The sequence below is a fragment of the Poecilia reticulata genome, linkage group LG19 (genome assembly GCF_000633615.1).
Source record: "Poecilia reticulata strain Guanapo linkage group LG19, Guppy_female_1.0+MT, whole genome shotgun sequence".
In the NCBI taxonomy this organism is placed as follows: Eukaryota; Metazoa; Chordata; class Actinopteri; order Cyprinodontiformes; family Poeciliidae; genus Poecilia; species Poecilia reticulata.
In genome coordinates, this window is record NC_024349.1 from 16,054,773 (window position 1) to 16,075,674 (window position 20,902).

Sequence of the window (20,902 nt, forward strand, 5' to 3'; positions counted from 1 at the left end):
AACAGGATGTGGAGGGGGAAAATATATCTGATACAGACTGAAAACCATACAAATGCTTTTATAAACATAAATTCATTTGTGTCCCATTTAACCAAATAAAAAAGGAGTCACTTTATCGGTTTTCTCCATAAAAGATTTGTACAAGTGACAGCAAGGTCCACCAGGAAGCGAAAAGATGACTAGAAATTAGATTTAAAAGTGTTTTAGCACCTGCAATTATGAGCATAAATGGATGATGAACGAGCGGAACGAGTGGGACTTGACAAAAAGAAGATGAGGGGGAGGGACGAAACAACCACTCCAGAAGGAACGAAAGGAACAGAGAAGCAGCAGGAAGGATGTGAAAAAGAAGCCGTGATGAAAATGTTACAGCACACAGATTGACAAAAAAAAAAAAAGAGAAAGAAACGAAGGCGGAAGAGGGAGAGAAGTGGCCGAGTTGGAAGAAGAAGACAATGATGGAGGAGAAAATTACTCGAAGGTGGGAGCACCCTGAGGGCATGAGGTGGACATTTGGTTATGAGATGATGCGGATAAATTGGGAGGCACAAGGACTCGGGGAACAGAAAAGAGAGGGGAGGAAGGGAAAGAGAAACAAAGTGGTGAAGACTCATTAGCCTACGCAGGGCTGGTACATTAAGTCTTCCCTGCTCTAGTGTTTTATCGCCCCCACTCCCCTCTCCTTTTGTTCTCCAGAAATATCTGAGTGGGCGGAAGAGAGTGTGTGAGGAAGAAGAGGAGAGTTGGACTACAAGTCAAGTGATGACAGAGAGGCAGAAAACAGGAAGACGTGTGACAAAGAGTGGAGAGGAGCAGAGAACAGGCCTGGTGTCTGAAGCAAAGTAAACAAAAAATAAAAGAGGCTCATCTCAATAACTTATAAAATCACTGAGTAAAAAAGTAAAAACTCTTATGTTTTACCAATTCATTGCACAAAGACTACACATTTGGCAAATTTGTTCTAGAAAACAAAGGGGGGGAAAGACATTGCACCTTGACTTTATTTATGAGATTGGACAGGCTAAAAGAAAACGGCACAAGGAAAATCTGTAAATCTTACAAATCTCTGAAACCAAACTTAGGCCATCCTAAGCTTAGGCCAGGCTAAGCTTGGTTTCAAATCAGTCCATCTCTGGCCTCTGGTTTGACCTGTAGCCTTTTTGTCAGTGCTGCTGTCTCCCATCAAAGACTTTAAACTTTGAACTTTCTGACAGACACCGCCCTGTTGATGCTCTGCTCTTCACCCCTCCTCATCCACCGTCCAAGTCTCTTTTCCTTGCTGCTTCTGTTTATTGACAAACCAAAGAATACTGCAAACATTCATCAAAAATAATCAATTATGCAGAAGAAACCTTTTACTGCAGCCATTAAGAGTTTAAAAGCCACAATTTGGATTCAACTTCAGCATAATGTTCTGCAGGGAGGACCCTTTCCGTGTAGTTCTTTTTCATTTGGCATTAGTGACCAGCTTTGTTTACATACCAGTACATATTTTGTTACATCTTTTTTTAAATTATTATTATTTTGACATCTTCTTGGGAAGACTGTAAAACCCTTCAAGAGTCAAGATTGAGTAGATCTGCAGGCCGATTACCTTAATGATACATTAAAAATGTTTTTTTTTTTGTTGGTATTTTCTAATACATCCATCCATCCATCCATTTTCTTTACACCCTTCTCCCTTAGTGGGGTCGGGAGGGTTGCTGGTGCCCATCTCCAGCTAACGTTCCGGGCGAGAGGCAGGGTCACCCTGGACAGGTCGCCAGTCTGTCGCAATATTTTATAATATTCACCAAATATTAGAAAACCAAATTATGAATTTTCATTAGCTGTAGGCCATGCCACAAAAGAAACTCTCCACACTTATCTACATTTTGAATTGAATTCCTGAAATGCAATAACTTTTCAATTACTTTTGGTTTTACTTCTCGAAAGGGAGAGTTAGAGGACATATTAGATATTTAGGAATGTCCATCTCTCTAAATACAAGATGTGATTGTTGAATGAAGGCTAACAAAAAAGGATTTGGGGGATAAAAATAAGTAATTACTGAAATAATTGTGACATTTCAGGAAAATAATATGGATTTAGGGGGATTAAATTAGGGCACGACATATTTGTCAAAATTAGAAGAGCTTTATAAAGAGACTTCCTGAAAGTCTGTCAACAAATGAAGATACAAAAGTATTGCGAATGGATTTTAATATCCAATCTAAATGAGAAAGAGCCGAATGGATGACCATCTAATATAAAATAGAATAATTTGACAAAGAAATGGGATAGAACAAGAAACAAAGCAGGGATTTATGAAGAGATGAAGAATGACAAGTATCACCTTAAAAACATGACTTCTAATACTCATCAATAACTTGTTTTGGATTTATTCTTCTGATTGCTTTTCACCATAACTCTCTTCCACCATTAGTGTTCTATAACAGTCACACACACGCACACACACACGCATCTCATGCTTAAGGTGTGGCACGATGCCGCTAAGACACAAATTGCTGTGAAAGCCCGGGTCAAGGTGACTCCAAGCGCAGGAGCCAGTGCAGAACAAACAAATCATCAAGTGGGGATTTAACACCAGCTGCTGACACCAGTCAGAAACCAAACAACACCCAGACACTCTTCAATCCCACAGCTGAACCCCTCACCTTTCAAAGTACGAGCTGAGACACCTACACAGAGGCTTTTCCCATCAACTGCTGCTCAGACTTGCAGGCTAAAGCAAACAAAAATAACAGGGTGAATAGTGTCTATTTTCCTCTGCAGCCTGTCCCTACCACTCCCTGTATTCAGAACTGAATTCAAAACACCAATGCGGTCCATCCGCCCTCCTGCCCCGATTCATCCGGCTCACCTTAGTCAGTCGAGCGCATGTCTGGCCAGTCAATAAAAATCCTGCAGCATGGTGGAGGAGGTCCTGAACAAAAGGAAGAGGCTGTAGGGACACGGAGAGGAGCAGGAAACGACGAAGGGGGAGAAAGGCAGAGAGAGGGACAAAAGATAGAGGGATGGAATAAAAAGGAAAAGAGGGAGAGGTAAAGAACGGTCCAGACAGGCTGAGAGCTCTCCACAATGTGAGCAGCGAGGGAGGGCGAGCACCAGGTGTCAGCACGCATACACTCACCGAGCCGAGCCGAGCGCACACACACACATATACTCGCATACCCACAAAGCCGAGCAGACAGGCAACTCTCTCTCACTCTCATTCGCTTCCCACCTCCTCCTCCTCTTCTTCTTCTTCTTCTCACTCTCTGGCAGCAATAACGCTCCTCATCCTCCCTCTCACTCCATAGCCAGAGTGGAATTCCTTAACCATTTCAAAACCAAAGATCTCGAAATCCAAAATGTTTCGCCATGTTGTTCAATGACACTTTCTGTGATTGAACAACATTTGATAAAATACAAAAAACAAATCATCTAAATTTGGTGAAAAGTAACCTCCCCCCTCTCTGTGTTAAATCACAAATCAACTATGATTAACTGGATTTTCCAACCAAAATTACTAAGAGCGACAATTTACACTTCACATGGACTCTGTTAGCAATTTCCAAGGCAAAAACCACTGCCTACTAAGAGAACAGCCAGTCACGTATTTGCCAGAAACTTATTCATGAAGCAAGAGAAAAAAAAAATTATTTGGGGGGGTGTTTTCTGTTAGATCTGTCTTAAAACTTAAAGATAGACTAGAACATAATTTCCATCATTATACAGTCAGACAAAATGCAACAGTATTTGGACTGAACAATTTTCGGATCTTAAACTAGCCCTCCGAGCTTTACAACCCTCAAATATGGATGAGTTAAAGGAATTCTTTAAAGAAAATTATTATGATGGAAGAGAATAATTCATACATTTTGCAAAAATTGGCGCTACCAAACTGCTGCCACCAAAAGTGATAAACCAGTTATTGGGTATGGGGAAATTGCATTTTCACATAGGGCTAGATATTAAGCATATCTTTGTCTGACATCAATATTTATTTAAGTTGTTATGTGTTACAAAAAAAAGCAAAAGCAGAAGAAACATGTAACAGGAGCAAACACTTTTCCACAGCACAGCAGTCTCTTCCCTTTTGCCACTTGGGGGCAGGGCAGGAGAAACAAATTGTAAACGCAAACTTGATCTGGCAAACATGATGCCAAACAGATTCTTGTTTATGCATCTAGTTTTGCATGAAATCCAGAGGGAAATTTTCCACTCCAGCTGCTAAATTTGCAACGACTTCAAGCAGCTTTCTGTTTGCTAACATTTGTTTGCGTGATGTGAATTTATAGGCGGTTACAGATTTTTTTTCCACTTCAGAGCGCGTCCTTGAAAGTTTTCTGAAAGTTTTCAGTTCAGCTGAAATTTGCAGCTCCCAACATGGAGAATCTAATTACATTTTGGAAAAAGTACCTGTGGTCAGATGAGACAAAGATCAAAATTTTTATTTTTTTTCCAAAATGACAAGATGAAGGTTCACAAGTATGTGAGTTCACAAGTACGTCTCTCAAGTATGGAGGTGGAAGCATCATGCTGTGGAGCTCTTATGCTCCCGATCAGTGGCGCAACTACACATTATTCAGGTGGATGTGAAAACATAGATCGGGGCCCCCCGAGGCGACGATACGTGAACGGTAAAACTCGCTACATTTACCTCGTTATGTGTGCAAGTTGAAGGAGCGTAAGGCGCGCTGAAGTGTACGGGAAGACATCATCGGCCCCTTCCAGACGGGGTTTTGGCGCGCCCTCTGGTGCTGCGCCCCTATGCGTTGCATACCTTGCTTACCCACTTTTTGCGCCACTACTCCCGATGATAGTTGTGCACAAAGTTAATGGAAAAATGAAGGAGGGGGAAATACTTCAAATTCTTCCATTCTTCCACTTACTTTAATCAGGCAAAGTTGGGAGTTCCAAGAACACAATGATCCAAAATACACATCAAAAGTGGGTTTGGAATGGAAAAAGCTTCAATTTAAATCAACTCTGTCAAATATGCAAATAAGTGTGGTTAAAGTTTTGCATTTTCAAGGCTATAATGAGGTTTTGCCTAAACTTAAAGAAAAAAAAAAAGTCAGGATTGATTTTTATTTTTCAAAGATAATTATTTTTGTTGACATCAATAAATATAATTATCAGCCTAGTTGCTTGAAAAAATCCTTTTCATATTTCATACATTGTTTTCCTCAATAAAATCTGGGATCTTAATTATCTCCCTTCTCAACTACATCATCATCTTTTTTACAACTATTAAATGCCAATAAAACAGCCATAAAAGGAAACAACACATGTAGGTCATGGTAGTAAGACTTGCTAAATACAAGTCACACTTCACCCTCTTATCTTCATTAAGCCTTCATCTTTAGTTGAAGAAAGGCAATATAAACCCGGAACCCCTAAAACACACAATTAAATCCTGAAGGTTTTCTCCTTAAAGCCTATGTGAATGACAGAAGGGAAATTGAGGACAAGAGCCATAGAAGGAGAGCAAGAAAATAAATAGACCAAGAGGTGAGGGAAGGGAAAGATGCACGAGTTACCACTATTGACGCTGTGATCAGAGACGGAGGAGAGTTTATACCAACGCTTCTTTACCCACGCGTCATGCTGCCCACTCCGTACCGCTGATGCTGAAATGCATGGCTCCCATGACAAAAGAGCAGCATGCGAGAGAGAGACTCCTACAGATTCCAGAGCAGCTCTCTATTTAAATATCACTGTGCTCCAACACAGCAAGTGAAATCACTCAGAAAGATTGCGAGAGCAGCCGTCATACTGCTGTCAGTGGGATACTCAAGACCCTGCTGAGGGTAGTCGCAGAGTTGAGAGGGGAAATTCCCACAAATAACTGCAAAGGATTTATATGAAAGTCAAACATTTCTTTATATTTAGCTTACGGGGAGGCGGACTTTGTTTCCCTAAGTCTAAGTGAATCATTCTCCAGGCTTTGTTGAGTTCTTTGGACAATAGGCAGTTTCTTGGTCACAACACACAAAGATTCAGCCACAAAATGGCTTCTAAACCTACCATAATCAGGAAAAATATGAGTTTGTACAGGAGTAGGCTCAAGTTAGAGTCATTACATAGAGTTCAGACCTCACATTCTTTCTGGATCGTGACGTTGCCTAGGTATAAAAACAAGAGTTTGCTGGCTGATCTAATTTTTAAAACATAAATGTCAGCCTAATGAAAAAGTGTGTTGATTCATTGCTCATTATAGGCACTTAATACTTTTAGCATGGGACGGAGGCCAACGGTCTGGGCTAAAGTGTTAAGGAAGCCTCAGTTGCTTTACGCAGCCTTCAGTGTGTCCACATTGTTGGGTCTTTTTTTTTTTGCCTAATACTCCAAAGATCTTCTCATGTTTAGGTCAAGCCAGTTTACAGGCCAATCAACTTCAAATAAAATGCTAAATTTACCTTCACTTATAAAAAGAAGACTTTTACCATTGAAAGCAAACCATTGCTTTTTCTCCTTGGTCCAGATAAGACATGTATGATGCTGTCTCTGCTGTAAGAAGTGGGTTGACATGAGAAATGTGGCAGTTGTAAAAGAAAAAAAAATGACATCCATGGTCAATACCTTGAAGCTTAAGTCCAAGGAGAAATAATTGTGTAAAGCCTTAAAAATACAGTACATAAAGGATACCATAAAAGATCGCAACTGTGTCTAGCTCCTTTCATATACAGAAGCTAGAGGCGATTTAAATCTTTTGCACAACATGGGACGGAACCTCAAGTACTCGGTGACGAAGGCAGACTTGTGGCTCGACAAATGCAAAAACCCCCGACAAGGACGTGCTTCACTGCGATTATACTGTCGATTGTGATACAAATGGAGCAACAAGCAGCCGAGTACCATCAGCAGCAGTGAGTGTGCCTTATTACAGCAGATCATGCACTCGACCGCATTGTTCTATTTTATTCTGCAGTTGGCTTTGAGAGAATAGTGTCTTTGCAGTGCGCTTTGGACTGAAACAGCGTGTTGATATAAGCGGGGATCTCATACTTCCAAACTAAGAACACTGAGAGTTGGTTCTTTAACACACTAGCGAGTCTGGCAGATTCAGCCTCTCAGGCTTCACCTGTTGTAATTGGATGCAACACAACTGCCAGAAAAATTTGTCTGCTCACTTTCGCATGCGGCAGCTGTGCTTACACTAGTGGCCTTCTTCGTCCAATCTCTGTGTCGGCGGTTTGCAGCATCCAGGCAGGAGATGGAACACTGCTGGAGACGGGAGCAAATGTTTTGGCACTCCTGGCAGGGATGTACAAAAAGCCTTGAAATTTTATTTTACACTGAAAAAACACCAACTTGTAATTTGAGTGTAGTTATTCAGTGTGTTGCAAAATGTACCAGTGGAAGCTATATGTTTTAAATAACATTTTAGAAGTTTCTACCTTAGCTTTCAGGCTTTCTTGAGGCTGTTGACATTTCAAAATTTGATATTTTTTTATGTCAGAAATGTTGGAACCTCAAAATGATGAGCTTCCATCATTTTAGTGAAAATCTCACTCTTTCTGTTTGGGACAGCCTGAATCAACCAGACTAAAAACTAAGTTGAGTCTTCTTTACTCAGTAAAATCTTCCACACAGAAGAGTGTTGTCACTGCAGTCTTGTAGCATTTAAAAACCTTCAAAACGTATTTCTTGCTAAAAAAAAAAAAATACAAAAAAACCCAAAAAAGATCCAAATTAGATTTTCTCATGACATGAAGTAAGAATGGGTCTTTGGGAAGGCGGGAGAGATTCCAAGCTGTCACATTCCCGACCTTGAAGGACTTAAAAAAGGTCCTTTAGTAAAAGCGTATGGACGGCTGAGACAAGGGTGGTATGTGCATCATGCAGCTCCGTTGAAGCATAATGATGGGCCTATAAGTGCCTCCCACACTCCACAAGACATCCACAAGAAAGCCGCTTCTGACACTTCGGTCACGTCGTCTATCTCAGCCCCCACACCCATCTCGACGCTCTGTCGACAGTCTGAGTGGTCTTTGACCTTCAGTGTGCTTTCGCTTTGGCACCGCTTCCGTTACCACAGTTACCCAGGCGAGGGACACAGGTGTCACCTGATGAGGTTAGCTGTTTTTAGCGTCCAAGCCGTCCACCTGATCGACTGGTAAATTATGTCTGACCCCACGAAGGAAGTGACTCCTCCTCATCCGTTTCAGTTTCGCAGGAAGGTCGTTAAGGTTGGTATAGAAGAACATTATCGTGCTCCTGCAGGCTTCAGAAAGAATAATGAACCTTCTGCAAAGAGAGAGAAAACGTGCAAAACTATCATCCAACGAGGATAAAAATCAGCTTACTGAGAAATAGGCGAACATTTTTGTCTTTGACGTGAGAAGCTACTCAGTTCAACCAACTCTCTTTTGGACCAGTGTATTAACATAGCACCATTACTCTCATAGGACAGTTGTGTTGGCTCACAGTTGCCCAGGCAACACAGCATAAAGGCACCTCGGGATGTCAACAGCTGAAGGGTGAAAGTTAAATGACATTGCAGAAGAAGCTGAAGAAGGTCATAGACATTAGTCTGTTGTTCTTAGTAACCAAAAGGTCAAAGCTCCCCCTTCAACAGCTATGAACCACACTGGCAGACTCTTTGTGTGAAGAGCGCTAGAAATAGGTTATTGAGCCACAGCATGATATAGAAATGAGGTTTAGAAAATGTTCTCAACTGTGCAAGTGTTTTAAATTGGCAATTTCTGATTACAGCATTTTCAAAAGCTACGCCTTACCACCAACTATTTCTCTTTAAAATCTACAACGCAAGAATATCTAAGAACAGAATTCCATTTTTTTTTTTTTACAGCCTGCTTGGAACTAAATAGTCAAAAATGACTAAGTAGCAGATGTAACATCTTACAGTGTGTCAGAGAGTATTAATAATGATTCACAGGTCAGTATTTTTAGAAAACAAAAGCAAAATTATGATCTGTCCGACCAGCCAGTTACTGCATGGTCGTGCCTCATCAAGCTAAAAATGGGATGATTCCGGCACAATATGATTTCTTCACAAAAAATGCTCTAGTGCTCAAAGTCATAGTGTTTACAGCATTGCTCTCATAAAGCTCATGATAAAACAGATGATTTTTGCTCCCAGGAAAAACAGGTCCAAGTTATTTGCCAGTTCAACAAATAATATCCCCATTTGTTTCCACCACATTCCCCTCTTAGCCCTCCTACTTTTTTCATACAGCATGTTTTCATATATTCAAATTATTTCTTATTCATGAAGCTAACCACAGCAGGTTATTTAATTTCTCATTAGTTAAGTATTTAGATGAATTATAGAGATAATCATCAAAAACTTAATTTAACTAAAATAACAGTCGCTGTTGCTTTTTTATTTGTCAAATTTGTGGTGAATGGGACCAAAAAATGTCCCACATTCAGTAAGCCACCCCCCTCTGCAGGAGGACGGTGATGCCGCCTGTTAACAGGATCTGGTTCCATTCACTTTTCCTTTGGTTCATTAATACAGGAAGGAAGGGAACATTCTGCGGAGCAGTCGGTGCCAATCTGTCGCTCCGTGGAGATCAGCCAGAATCGGCTCCTGTTCAGCCGCTGCCCCTCCTCCGGGAGTTTCTTACATCTGATAATATTCCACAGGGGCAAACCTTTTTATCTCAGCGCGTATAATCCAGCCTCTAATGTTTAACGGTTTATATTGTATAGCTTGTTTTGAATGTGAGCAAGCAATATATATGTAAATGTACATCTGCATATAAATGTTTTGCAAATTCAACTCTGAAGCACATCAACCGCTCTGCAGACGTTTACAAATGTCTTTAAGCGAACGCAGAAATAGACTAAATAATTAATGATATGACAATAAGCCGATCTGGGGATAATTGTTGATCTATAGGTCAGAGTTTGCACAGGGATTGCTCATAAATTAAAACATTAAATTCCAAGACGTCATTAAATACGTTTGGTCACAGAAACTGTGAGTGGAGTTGCAAAAACGTCCCGATAGCACATGCTAATTTATTGCGTTGATAAGAGAAAAGAGTGAAATGAAAACCAGAACCGTTTTTGTGGGATTTTGAGAAAGTCACAAATGAGCAGAAAAGTGGTGACAAGAGTCTTGAATGATGTCATGCAGAAAATCAATTAATAAGGAGTGACTGTGCGGAACAGAAATACTTTAAGCCAGCAACCATGACAACAGCAACAAGACAAAGCCTGGTACCGTTATGAGAACTCGCAGTCGGTGCAGCCGGGCTTTACGTGTTGTTCAGAAACGCACTGTAACCACATTTAGGCTGCATTAGGCCCCCTGCTTGCTGTGTCACTTCTTGCTTGTGCTTTGAATCTCAAAGCATGTTTGCTAATCTGATGATCTCTAATTAGATTTTTCAACTACTGTGGAGAATGAGCCATCAATTAAGACTCCTGTAATTAGAGGGGGCCAACTTGATTCCTGTCAAACAGCTGCTGCCTTCAGACTTTTAGAGTTACTGGAACCTACAGGAAACTGGAACTGTTCATAAACAAATCGATACTCGGATACTAATTGATACTAAAAGAAAGAAAAAAAGCCAGTCTCTGTGGAGTTTAATAACTTGAGAGTTCTGATGCAAGCAGAGCTGCGCTAGCCTTCTCCATATTATTTTGTTTTGAAGTTGTCTTACTTTCCTAGAGGTAGCGAATACGATACAATACAATTTCTCATTTTGCCCAAACCTATGTTAAAGCTATTAACATAGTTCTGGAACAGGCTGTCAAATGGCCTAATACAGTTGTTGAAGTTTGTTAAAGCCACATTTCATGTTTGTTAGTGTAAATAAAGAATTGCTAGTGGAATAGCTCTGCCAAGCAAATATTAGCACATTAACTTAGATTCTTAAAAAACAGCATGTCTTATTCTGCATCGTTTTCTTTAGTCAAGATATGTGCAAGTTCATGTATATATTTTTTCTTTCCAACCACAGTTCTTCATCCCATCCCTCTAAAAGCCCATTAGTCATGCAAAATCTTCCTGTCCAGACACACCAACCTTTCAACCCCATTCCTCGTTTTGTAATCAGCCGATGCCATAATTGTAATTGCAGTGTCAGGCTGTTGACTTTGTTTCAAGTCTAGTGCCACTTCTCCACCCCTCTGACGGGAGGATGAAAATTATGGAGGTGGAAAAATAACTCGGAGCCTCGCTAAAACACAACAGCTCCATACGTGCATATACGACAACACGGAGACAAAAGGGAACAATTTCAAGTTGTATAATTTGAATTATTGCTTTTTTGCTTTCAAAATATAAATCACAGAAACTCCCATCTGTTGGCATCTGAAAATGGTCTTTCATAAAACGACAGTTATATAAATCCCAACCTTGTCTCAATCAAATGGGGATTATCTCTGTAGTTTTAAATCTGCTACTCACCATCGTAGCAACTAGTGGCTAAGACATTTTTTCCCGCTCTGTTCAGATTAGTGGGTGGATCCCCCCACCCCCTGCTGTGGGCTGCAACAAACCCAAAGTCCAAAGAAGTCCTCAAACTGCTTCAAATACAGCAGACAATCATTTTATCTCGCAATCTCTCTTTTGAACCGATTTTAAACAGTCTGTGCATGCTGTACGGCAGCTCTGTTTGAGAGAAAACTCCATTTGTTGAGCCGAGTGCTTTGTCCCGTAGTAGCAGCAGCAGCAGCAGCGCTCCCTGCCTGTCAGACACAGATAAGTCAGCCTTGTTCTGCCCCTGAAAGAATTAGACCAACGAACGTCTAGTTTTGATTTTGCTTCTAAATGCAGCTTAATTAAGCTTCCTAAGCAAGTGTTCACAGTCTTAAAGGCAGAGAGACGCATGATGCAGATGTTGCAGAGCAGGAAACAGATTGCAAGAACAGATCCTGTCTGCTGGGATACTCCCGTCATGCAGCACCACTCTGCACATGCGAAAGGCAAGAGACGGCACAGTATTTGGTAACGTCAAGTTTTCTTCGAGCTCGAAGCCCTGCAGACAGGGACGTCACAACACTCAAGTAGTTCCACCTGTTCTGGGTTGCTGCAGTCTGGAAAATCCTCTGCTTCGGTGAGTTTCAAGACATTTGGTTGCATTCATTCAAGAGTTTGAAAGAAAATACTTTTTTTATGTCTGATAATAAAGTTAAATAGATGACATAAGATGCATTTTGTGATCATTTGCTTGTCAAATTGGCACACATTACTAAAGCAGGGATGAAGATCATCGCTTTTGGAGGGACGACACCTAAAGAGATTGAAGCAAAACCCTAAATAGGGGAAGAAAAATGCTTTGAAACTTTAACAGGACAGTTGTTGTAAAATGAACACAACTAAACTGAAGTAGTAACAAATTAGTCCACGTGGAAGTGAGAAAGCTGGATTCTTATATTTATTTTAATCCCAAATTATAATAATGATAATAGTAATACAAACAGGGATAGATGGACCGATAACATTTAATCTAACTGAGGCAATGTAGGTTTTTGGTGAAAAAAATGAAAAATTAGCACCGATTTTCTACACAGTTCTGTGTTTTTAAAGATATGTTTGATTAGCGTTTAGCTGTGTTTTATTACATCATCTAAATCAGGTCTAATCACTCCCCATGCATCTACATTAATATAGCGATCAAGTACAACTAAAGTACAGATTTCTCAAAAACAATGAAAAAACACTATAGTTTAGCGTCAGAAAAGCATTCAACAGCAAAGGCTAAGTGTTGTGAAGTGTCATAAGCTGGTATGTCCCGTCTTCCAATAGCTCACCTTCTACTGAAAAATTTGGAAAATGTTTTCTTCTGACTTCAAAATTAAGAATACATAGATTCCCCTTTCAGGCATCACACCTTAAGACCTCTGACCTCTGGGGTCATTTAACAATTTGAATCAATGCAATAAATCAAAAAATGTGAAGTTTTAAACAACAGGATTGAAAACAACTAACTGAAAGCCTGAAAAACGGAAATTCCCTGTTGTGCTTTTAAAATGACTATTCACAGAGCTGCTCCACTTGGCGTAGCATTCTTTAAATGCCGTAGAGAAGCCGGATTTAAGTTCTGACAACAGGCCTGAACGCCTTGAAAGAGAAAAGCTGAAAATAATAGTGTTGTTACCATCCCGTTTCACCCGTTCCTCCTCCTGCACAGGCGCAATCTGATGGCTTCCACATTCACATAGAGCGATGGGGGTCTTCCAGTGTTATCTAACCTTCTAAACACAGGGTCATGTCCTCCAAGCTTTGGAGATTTTTTTTATTTATTTAGAACTTTTGAAAACCTAGTAGAAATAAATTCTAAAAGGGAATTTATTCAAATCCGCTAGCTCGCATTTGTGGATTTTCGGTTTATTTCTGCTTCCAAAAATAAACCGAGATGCCTCGTCGACACCTCCCGCAGCTGACGGGCAGATGCGTCATTGTTTGTGACGGGAATCATAAGACACACTCACCGCTGCTGCGACTCTTGCGGTTGGCCTTCCCCCCCGTCAGTAGCATCTTCAAGCTGTTCCTAAACATGACTGCGGCAGCGGAGATCCGACTACAGAAAGAAACCTGGTGGGAGAGAGCAGAGAAAATACACGTTGATCTTTTTGAAGGAGCCTTTCAGCACGGTCGGATGTCCGCACGGAAATCCGACTGTCAACAGTAGAAATAATCAGTTAAAAGCTTTATCGGCGATATCAAGAGACTGCTGCAAAGCTACTAAATTCTCCAGATAGGAGAGAAGAAGGGAAACTTCAAAAGGAGTTAATGTATCAGAAAACTGAAGCGGGAAAAATCCCTTTCACAAACGCTTGATCTTATCGCCGTCATCAAAGTGTGAGATCAAGTGTCTCCTTGTAATTAGAGAAGAATAGAAGGAAGTACAAGTGGGTTTACAACACGTCGTGGAGAAAGATCCCCCCAGCCTTCACTTTTATTTGGTAAACAGAGTGCGGTCAGTGGCAGCGCAAGGTGAAGGATGACGATTATAAAAAGTCAAAGTAATTCGGTAGCATGTATGGAGATGGAAGGGAAAAGGCAAGACACGAGTACAGACACAGAAACACAACTAAGCAGTGAAAACAGAATAAGTAAAAAGCTGTTTTAATTGTTGGTATGAATAAAAAAAAACACTATTATTTATTGTTCCAAGTTTATAGAATCTACTGTAAAGTGTTTGAGAAAAGAAAGCATAATAATAAACCATTTAATATGCTGCACTAGAATGCAGCAAAAAGTAAAGGTAACATCCTGACAATATTTTCTTTTTCACAACCGAGTCAGTGATTTCCTCCGACCCTTACCCTCCTCCACAGCGCCTCACATATCTTTGATGCGAGCCTTTCTTTGAGTAAAGCGCATGGCAGCAGATGTTCTCCGTTAAGTGGTGGTTACTCTGTAAAGCCCCCACAGTTAAGGTCCAGCTGTGGACCCAAACGATAAATATATAAATAAAAAAAAGAAGAGAGTAAAGGCATGAAAAGGCTCTTGAAAAGCCTTCCTTCTCCTTATCCTTCTTCATATCCCACTTTTCTCCACAGTTGCGATATCCCACTGACTGTAAAAGTGTCTTTAAAACATCCACAATCTTCATATTACCTCCACTGTGAGTGAAGCTGGAGGAACGGATGATATCACCGTTACGGAAGCACCATCGGCCACAAGACTCACATCAGTGGATTTCAGGTTTTCTGTGACGTGTTTCTGGATTTCTTGGAAACAGCGGTGAACTCTAGGACTTTTATAAGCAAAGCTTATAAGAGTCCATCTCATCTACGTCGGTCAGGTTCCATTATCTGTGAGAAGAAAACTTGATGCAGACACACGACTGATCCTCTCTTCCAGCTGGAGGTTGGTTGAAAAGCAGCATCAAATTCATCCCACAGATTTAAGTTGACAGAACACAATTTGTTTTTTTGCTTTTTTATCGAAACTAATCAATTAATCCCATGCTGCTTCACAACCAACAAAGAATAGCACACATTTCTAGATTAATATGCAGTCAAGTGATAGTGTCTTCATCTATCATCTATCTATTATATATATATAGCTAATATGCCTTTCTGTTATAGACGTGAAGAGAGTAAAGAGGCAACAGGTCGGATCTGAAAATATATTCCAAAGCAGTGTAAGAGTCAACGTAGCAATACTCAAGCTCAATATGAAACATGAGTAGCAAACAACCCCATTATGACCGGTTTGGATAGCCTGCAGGGCATAGGCTAAGCTGTGATAATACTAACCTGAAATCTTAAAAAGCTATGACTCAGTCAGTAAATACCCAGTGTAACTCTGTCAGCTCCTCCTCGCAGTAAAAGGGCTACAGAGAAAAATAAGAAGGGGGGGGGAAGAAAAAAAATGTAACAAAAATGACTTCATCTATCCCAGTAAATGTGTTTCCATATGTTTAACCATGAGCAGAACAGGAGCGACAGTTCGCCGTTAACAAGCTGCCAGAGCAGAAAATGAGAAGAGATGTTGCTGTCTGTTTCCAGGAAGAGAGAATCAATGTTTAAAATCTAAACAGGACAGGACAGAGCGTGTGCAAGAGAGAGAGAGAGAAGCTCACACACAGCGTTTCATCTGAGGGTGTAAGCGTTCACCTCTCCCATTCCCACTCTCTCTGACCCTCTGTGCCGGCCTTTATGAAGGGAAGCCAAGAAGCAGCATGCTCTCACAGATTCAGAAATGTGCGCAAGCGGATGCAGCCCATCTCAGGATCCTCCACAGCCTGCTCCTAATGCTCATTCTGAGTGTTAAAACCCCACTTAAAGGCACATTCCCCAGGCTTGCATGAGCGGCTTTCAGCAGCTAAATGTGACTAAAAACAGCACATTTGTTTGTTCTAATGAAAAATGAATCGAGCAGCTTGAGGTGCTTGTAAGCTTTGCTGGAAAAATAAAGCCGTGTAAACATGCTCCAAAACAGAATGCTTTGCAAAAGTATTCACTCTCTCTGAAATTTTCACACATCATAGCCACGAAATCAATGGATCTTGTGTGATATAACAAATATAAAACAGAAAAAAAGAGAATAAATTACTGTGAAGGGTTCTCATGTTTGGAAATTAAAATTTTTGCCCATTGTACCTTGCAGAGTAGCTCACATTCAGTCATATTAAATGGAGAGTGCCTGTGAACTTCAGTTGTTTTTTTTTTCTGTAGAGCAGTGGTCCCCAAACTTTTTCCTGGGAGGGCCACATAACTTTTCCCTTCTCTGGTGGGGGGCCAGAGTCAGTTTGCAACAGAAAAAGTGTGACGATTGCAGGAGTGTCTAAATGTAAAAATGTATTGTTTTCCAGAAAGCATAATCAAATAACCCTCTCTGGGTTCTTCACAGAACAAAAGTCAGGAAATAAATAATAACACTATTAATGAAATAAATAATAACCAAATAACCCTCTCTGGGTTCTTCACAGAAAAAAATCCAGGAAGTATTATAGTCCGTATTTTCCTAACTATGAGCCGCACCGGACTATAAACCACAACCCCAAAGTTTTTTTTTTTTTTTTTTTACCAGTAAACATACACATCTATGCCGCAGATATCTCTGCCGCCCCAGGTTTTCCACAGTCGTTGCAGCCGCAGCAGAGGGGGGCGGACACCCAAAATTTTAGTCATAACAGGTCAATTGAATATCACATTTATTACATTGAAAAAGAAAAAGTTGCCAAGTTTAGATTTAACTGAACTGATTACGGTAGTTTCCGAACGATAACTGTAACAGTAAATGTGCTGATCCTTCGTGTTGCAACTAGCATGTGCTAAAAGAAAATGGGCGCCTTCTTCTTCTTCTTTAGATTTCAACAGCAGCTTGCATCCATTATTGTTGCACTACAGCCATCTACTGGATCCTAATATCTATACCTCAAATTCTCACAATGATCCCAGTATCATTAAAAAAACTGTTGAATAGCTATTTAACTGATCAACATTTTCAAATTTTAATTCCCTATTAAAACCCAATTCCGTTTTAATGGGAATTAGGTTCCCATTAGGTTCCCGTTCTTCTTTTATTTCCAATTTTGACTTCCAATGATTCACTTTATAATGGTCTCGCTATGGTGTCTTGTACCAAAACTAACCATCAGCCAAACTCCTTTCACACGAGTCAGGATTAATTAGTTCTTCCTTTATTTCCATGTAGAATGGAGTGAAACTGTCAAAACACAAACAACTCAGGACGAGTGTTTTACATTCAGATACATACATTAGAAGTACAACTGACACAACAGCTACCTCAGAATGTTATGAGCGGCAATGCTACGTAGCGACCTGAGAAATCTTAGCAGCCTGCTAGTTAGCACTGACGTATCACATAGTCAAATCGCCCGCAGGTATTTCCAAAACTAATTCAATAAACAAGTTACTTATTTTATCATATGTTAACATAAAGGCTCATTTTGAAGTATAAGCTGCTACTTACAGGCATTGCTTCGAAGAACTCGACCGGAATACGACGTTCATAACAGACACTGTGTTCATCTGCTCTAACGCTACCAACAGTACTAATTACATAACTTAAAAGTCGAGCAGTTCCCTAAAAGTCCAACAGATGGCAGCAATGCGCCATGCAAAACAAAAYACCCTCAGTTTACAGGACACACTTCCTTCTAAAGAGCCCCCTGGTGGTTGAAGAAAAATCTACATATAAACCGGAAAATGCAATCTGAAAAAAAATCGGAATGCTTTCTGGTATTGTTCAGGGGTCCGAACCAAATGTGGAGGCGGGCCGGATCCGGCCCGCGGGCCGTAGTTTGGGGACCACTGCTGTAGAGCATCCGCACAGGAGGTTTCAGTTCAGTTCAGGTCTCATAGGACCAAAGCTCTTTCCTCCACTTTTGCTGTGTCTCCTACACAGTTGGGGGCAAAATGCAAACTCATAGCATTCAGAAAGGATTTTCATCCTGCAATTTTATTTTATTTTTTTACATAATGACCAGGTTTGTGGAGAGTTACCAATAGTTGTCCGGTCAACAGATTCTGCGACCTATGCTGCAGATCCTCTGGAGATACTATGACAATAATGCGGTCTTCATGGTTGCTTAATTTATCAATACTCTACTTGCCCAGTCAGTTTAACATAGATGGACGGCATTGTCCCAGCAAGTTTGCAGTTGTTATTTCTGCATGCGTTTCTTCAAGATCGGATCACGGCAACAAATTATTCACGTTTAAAAACATCACTGGACTGTCCGGGGGTTGTACAAAAGGATGCTGACCAACTTCTGGCCTGCCACACTGCTCCCTATCCAGTTCCACTGGCTTCCTGTACACTGATCTTAGTCCCTATTTATACGGCCTTAATGGTCAAGCGCCTCCAGAGGTCTCAAACCGTTTGCATCTATATGTCCCTGAGGTAAAATGACCAGGCTCTTCTGGTTGTGCCACATTCAAGGCTGAAAACTAAAGGTGAAAGAGTCTTTTTAGCAGCAGTATAGTGACTCTGAAACACTATTCCCTTTAGTTTGATATCTCTGGACTCTGATGACCTTTCAAAAAGCAACAAAAACTAATCTTCTTAACATTGATTTCCTTTAACTATTGGATGCAGCAATATATAATGTGTATTGTAATGATAAATGTCTTGAAAGCCACTATAGACAAACAAACAGCAACTGCTAGATTTTCGCATTTGCCTTCTTTTTCATCTATAGATGCTTTTTCCATAACTTTACACCAATAAAAACTTGTTCTTATCTTTATCCCTAACCTTTTTATCTTGGTCTTCCTGATGCTGTTTGTTAACTAATGTTCTCTAACAAAACTCTTTGCCCTACATATAATATTTCAAACATCTTTTGGAGAATCGAAGGGTTCAAAACATGCTTGACAAAAAACCCCACCATGGTATAACACTAAGAAATCCGAGTTAACACAATACCATCACCTTAAATGTCTTATACTGCATCTTTATAACGTACAAGTTAAATTTTAATCAGCCTTTACATTTTTTAACACAAAAGAAATCTGGCCAGCAGAAGGTGCATGCACTCCCTCTTCTGAGTAAGAGCCAGGCCTAAGATCTGCTGTGACCCTCCATTAATTACAAAGCTTATTTTCAATCAATGAAGTAGCCTTTAATGGGGCCAGAGATGGCAAAGGCCAGTGTCACAGGGCATCAAATTGGATTTATCTCATCTTACCCTTCTGCCTTCGAATTAAAACCCATCCGAAAGGAAACCACACAGACTCAATGATACGATTAGAGAATGGGGACACACACACACACACACACACACACACACACACACACACACATTTCCCAGAGGAAGGCTCTTACTGTGATTAACATTAAAACAAAAGCCACAACAGACACAAAGGACTTTAAAGAGATTAAAATGAATTCTGTCTCAGGCATAAATTGGGCACATGTGTACAAATCAAGAAATCTGTAAAAAACAGAGAAATGACTGTGCTCTTCCTGAAGATGGAAGAAAAATGTGTTTAAAAATATCTAATTAGGTGTCCTCCCATCAAAAACAATGAGAAGCCCAAGATAAATGAAGCATCGACAAACCGGAAGACTAATGCCGCCGGCCCAGAGGGATGCACGTTTCTTCAGGCAATTACAGCGCAATCTGTCAGTCTGACAAGGAAACATAAATGTCAAACCTTAATCAAATAAGAACAATGGCAGAGAGGAGTGGATTTCTGACTATTTATCTAATAACGGCAGTCTCGTTGAGACAGAGTAGCCCGGAATCCAATCATTTCTTCAGTTTGAGGGGGAGGAGTAAACATGGACCTGATTATTAAAGCAGAACCTTCCTGCCACATCGCATCGGTAAAGTCGGGAAACAACCATCTGCATTTAAAAAGAAGAAGAAGAAAAAAAGAAAAAAAACCTAAATTCTAACTTCACTTATCTTCCCGGCGGTAGACACTCCCCACCATCAGACAGGGATAAATCATAGTCTCCAGTTTGAAGATGGCCATGGGAACAGAGCTCCATAAATCACACTGATATCAATAACGGGAAGTGTCAGGGCCTGGCTCTCACCGTCGGAGTTGCACGAGGCAATGCAGAAACCACTCAGGGTTGCTGCTAACAAAGTTTCACTCCTGCCCCGCAATGGATTATTTATTAATATGGATTTATGTCCTTTCATTCTGTGCTGCTGCTGAGGGGAAGGTGATGATATCTGTATCACAATGAAGCAAATGTGGCTGTGATCAGTCACAGGTGAGACAGTTTTCAAACCTCCTGCAGGGAAAAATTAAACTGTTAAAAACTCTTCATCTTTCTAGGCTACTTTCAGGATTTGCCGCAACCTGCTTATGGCTTTTTTTTTACCCCCAACACTTTCAGATTATTATTATTTTTTTCCAATGGTTCTACTGTTGACAAAGAAGCCACAGCTCTCTTTAACGGTCAGTTCCTTTTCAGTTTCTTAGAAAATGATAACATAGTAATGAAATGACAATATTACAGAAGACCAATAAAAAATATATTCTTAAAATAGAAACGTTACTTTATTACCACTGTATAGCACACGCAGTCATGGAAGACTGCAGAACTGACATTGGCCCATCAGGATGTCATTGACACCACTCTCAATGTGTGTAAGGCACAAGAGGTCATTGATATAGAAGCTGGCTGTTCACATACAGTTTTATCTATCGACATAAATTAAAAGTTGCGTGGAAGGAAAAAAGGTGACACAAAATCTTATTTTGAGATGAAAGCAAAGTTGTATTTCCTTTGGATACCAAGGTACCAGACTGTAGAGGAAGAGTGAAAAGGAACAGAATAATGTTTGAGGGAAAGTGTGACATTTCTACTGTCAGTGATGGTTTTGGGGAGTCATGTCATCTGAAGCCATTCTGAAAACCCTTTATGCTTCCCTCTGGTGGCAAAATTTACGAAGAGGCTAATCAGACTCTACAAGTCTTTAAAGAGCCTTGAATCATACGAGTTACGACATTTAATTTCTCTTTGTGATTAATAAAATATTCCTGAGTC

The 20,902-nt window shown here is 40.3% G+C and overlaps 1 protein-coding gene across 7 annotated transcripts in view; it reads right to left on the minus strand.

Annotated features, from left to right (window-relative positions):
- tanc2b (tetratricopeptide repeat, ankyrin repeat and coiled-coil containing 2b) overlaps positions 1–17,383 on the minus strand; it is a 120,373-nt gene extending 102,990 nt beyond the window's left edge. For 6 of the 7 annotated variants that reach the window (XR_001777631.1, XM_017310802.1, XM_008437289.2 and 3 more), the window contains exons 1-2: positions 17,363–17,383; positions 13,405–13,507 (exon numbers count right to left, since the gene is read on the minus strand). Coding sequence is in view for 5 of the 7 variants with exons in the window: in XM_017310802.1 (XP_017166291.1) it covers positions 13,405–13,507; positions 17,363–17,368 (109 nt within the window). In the remaining 2 variants the exon portion in view is untranslated. Of the gene's footprint in view, positions 1–2,863; positions 3,150–13,404; positions 13,508–17,362 lie in introns of those variants that run through there. The other variant, XM_008437290.2, reaches the window with a different exon arrangement.
- Positions 17,384–20,902: the final 3,519 nt, after the last annotated feature.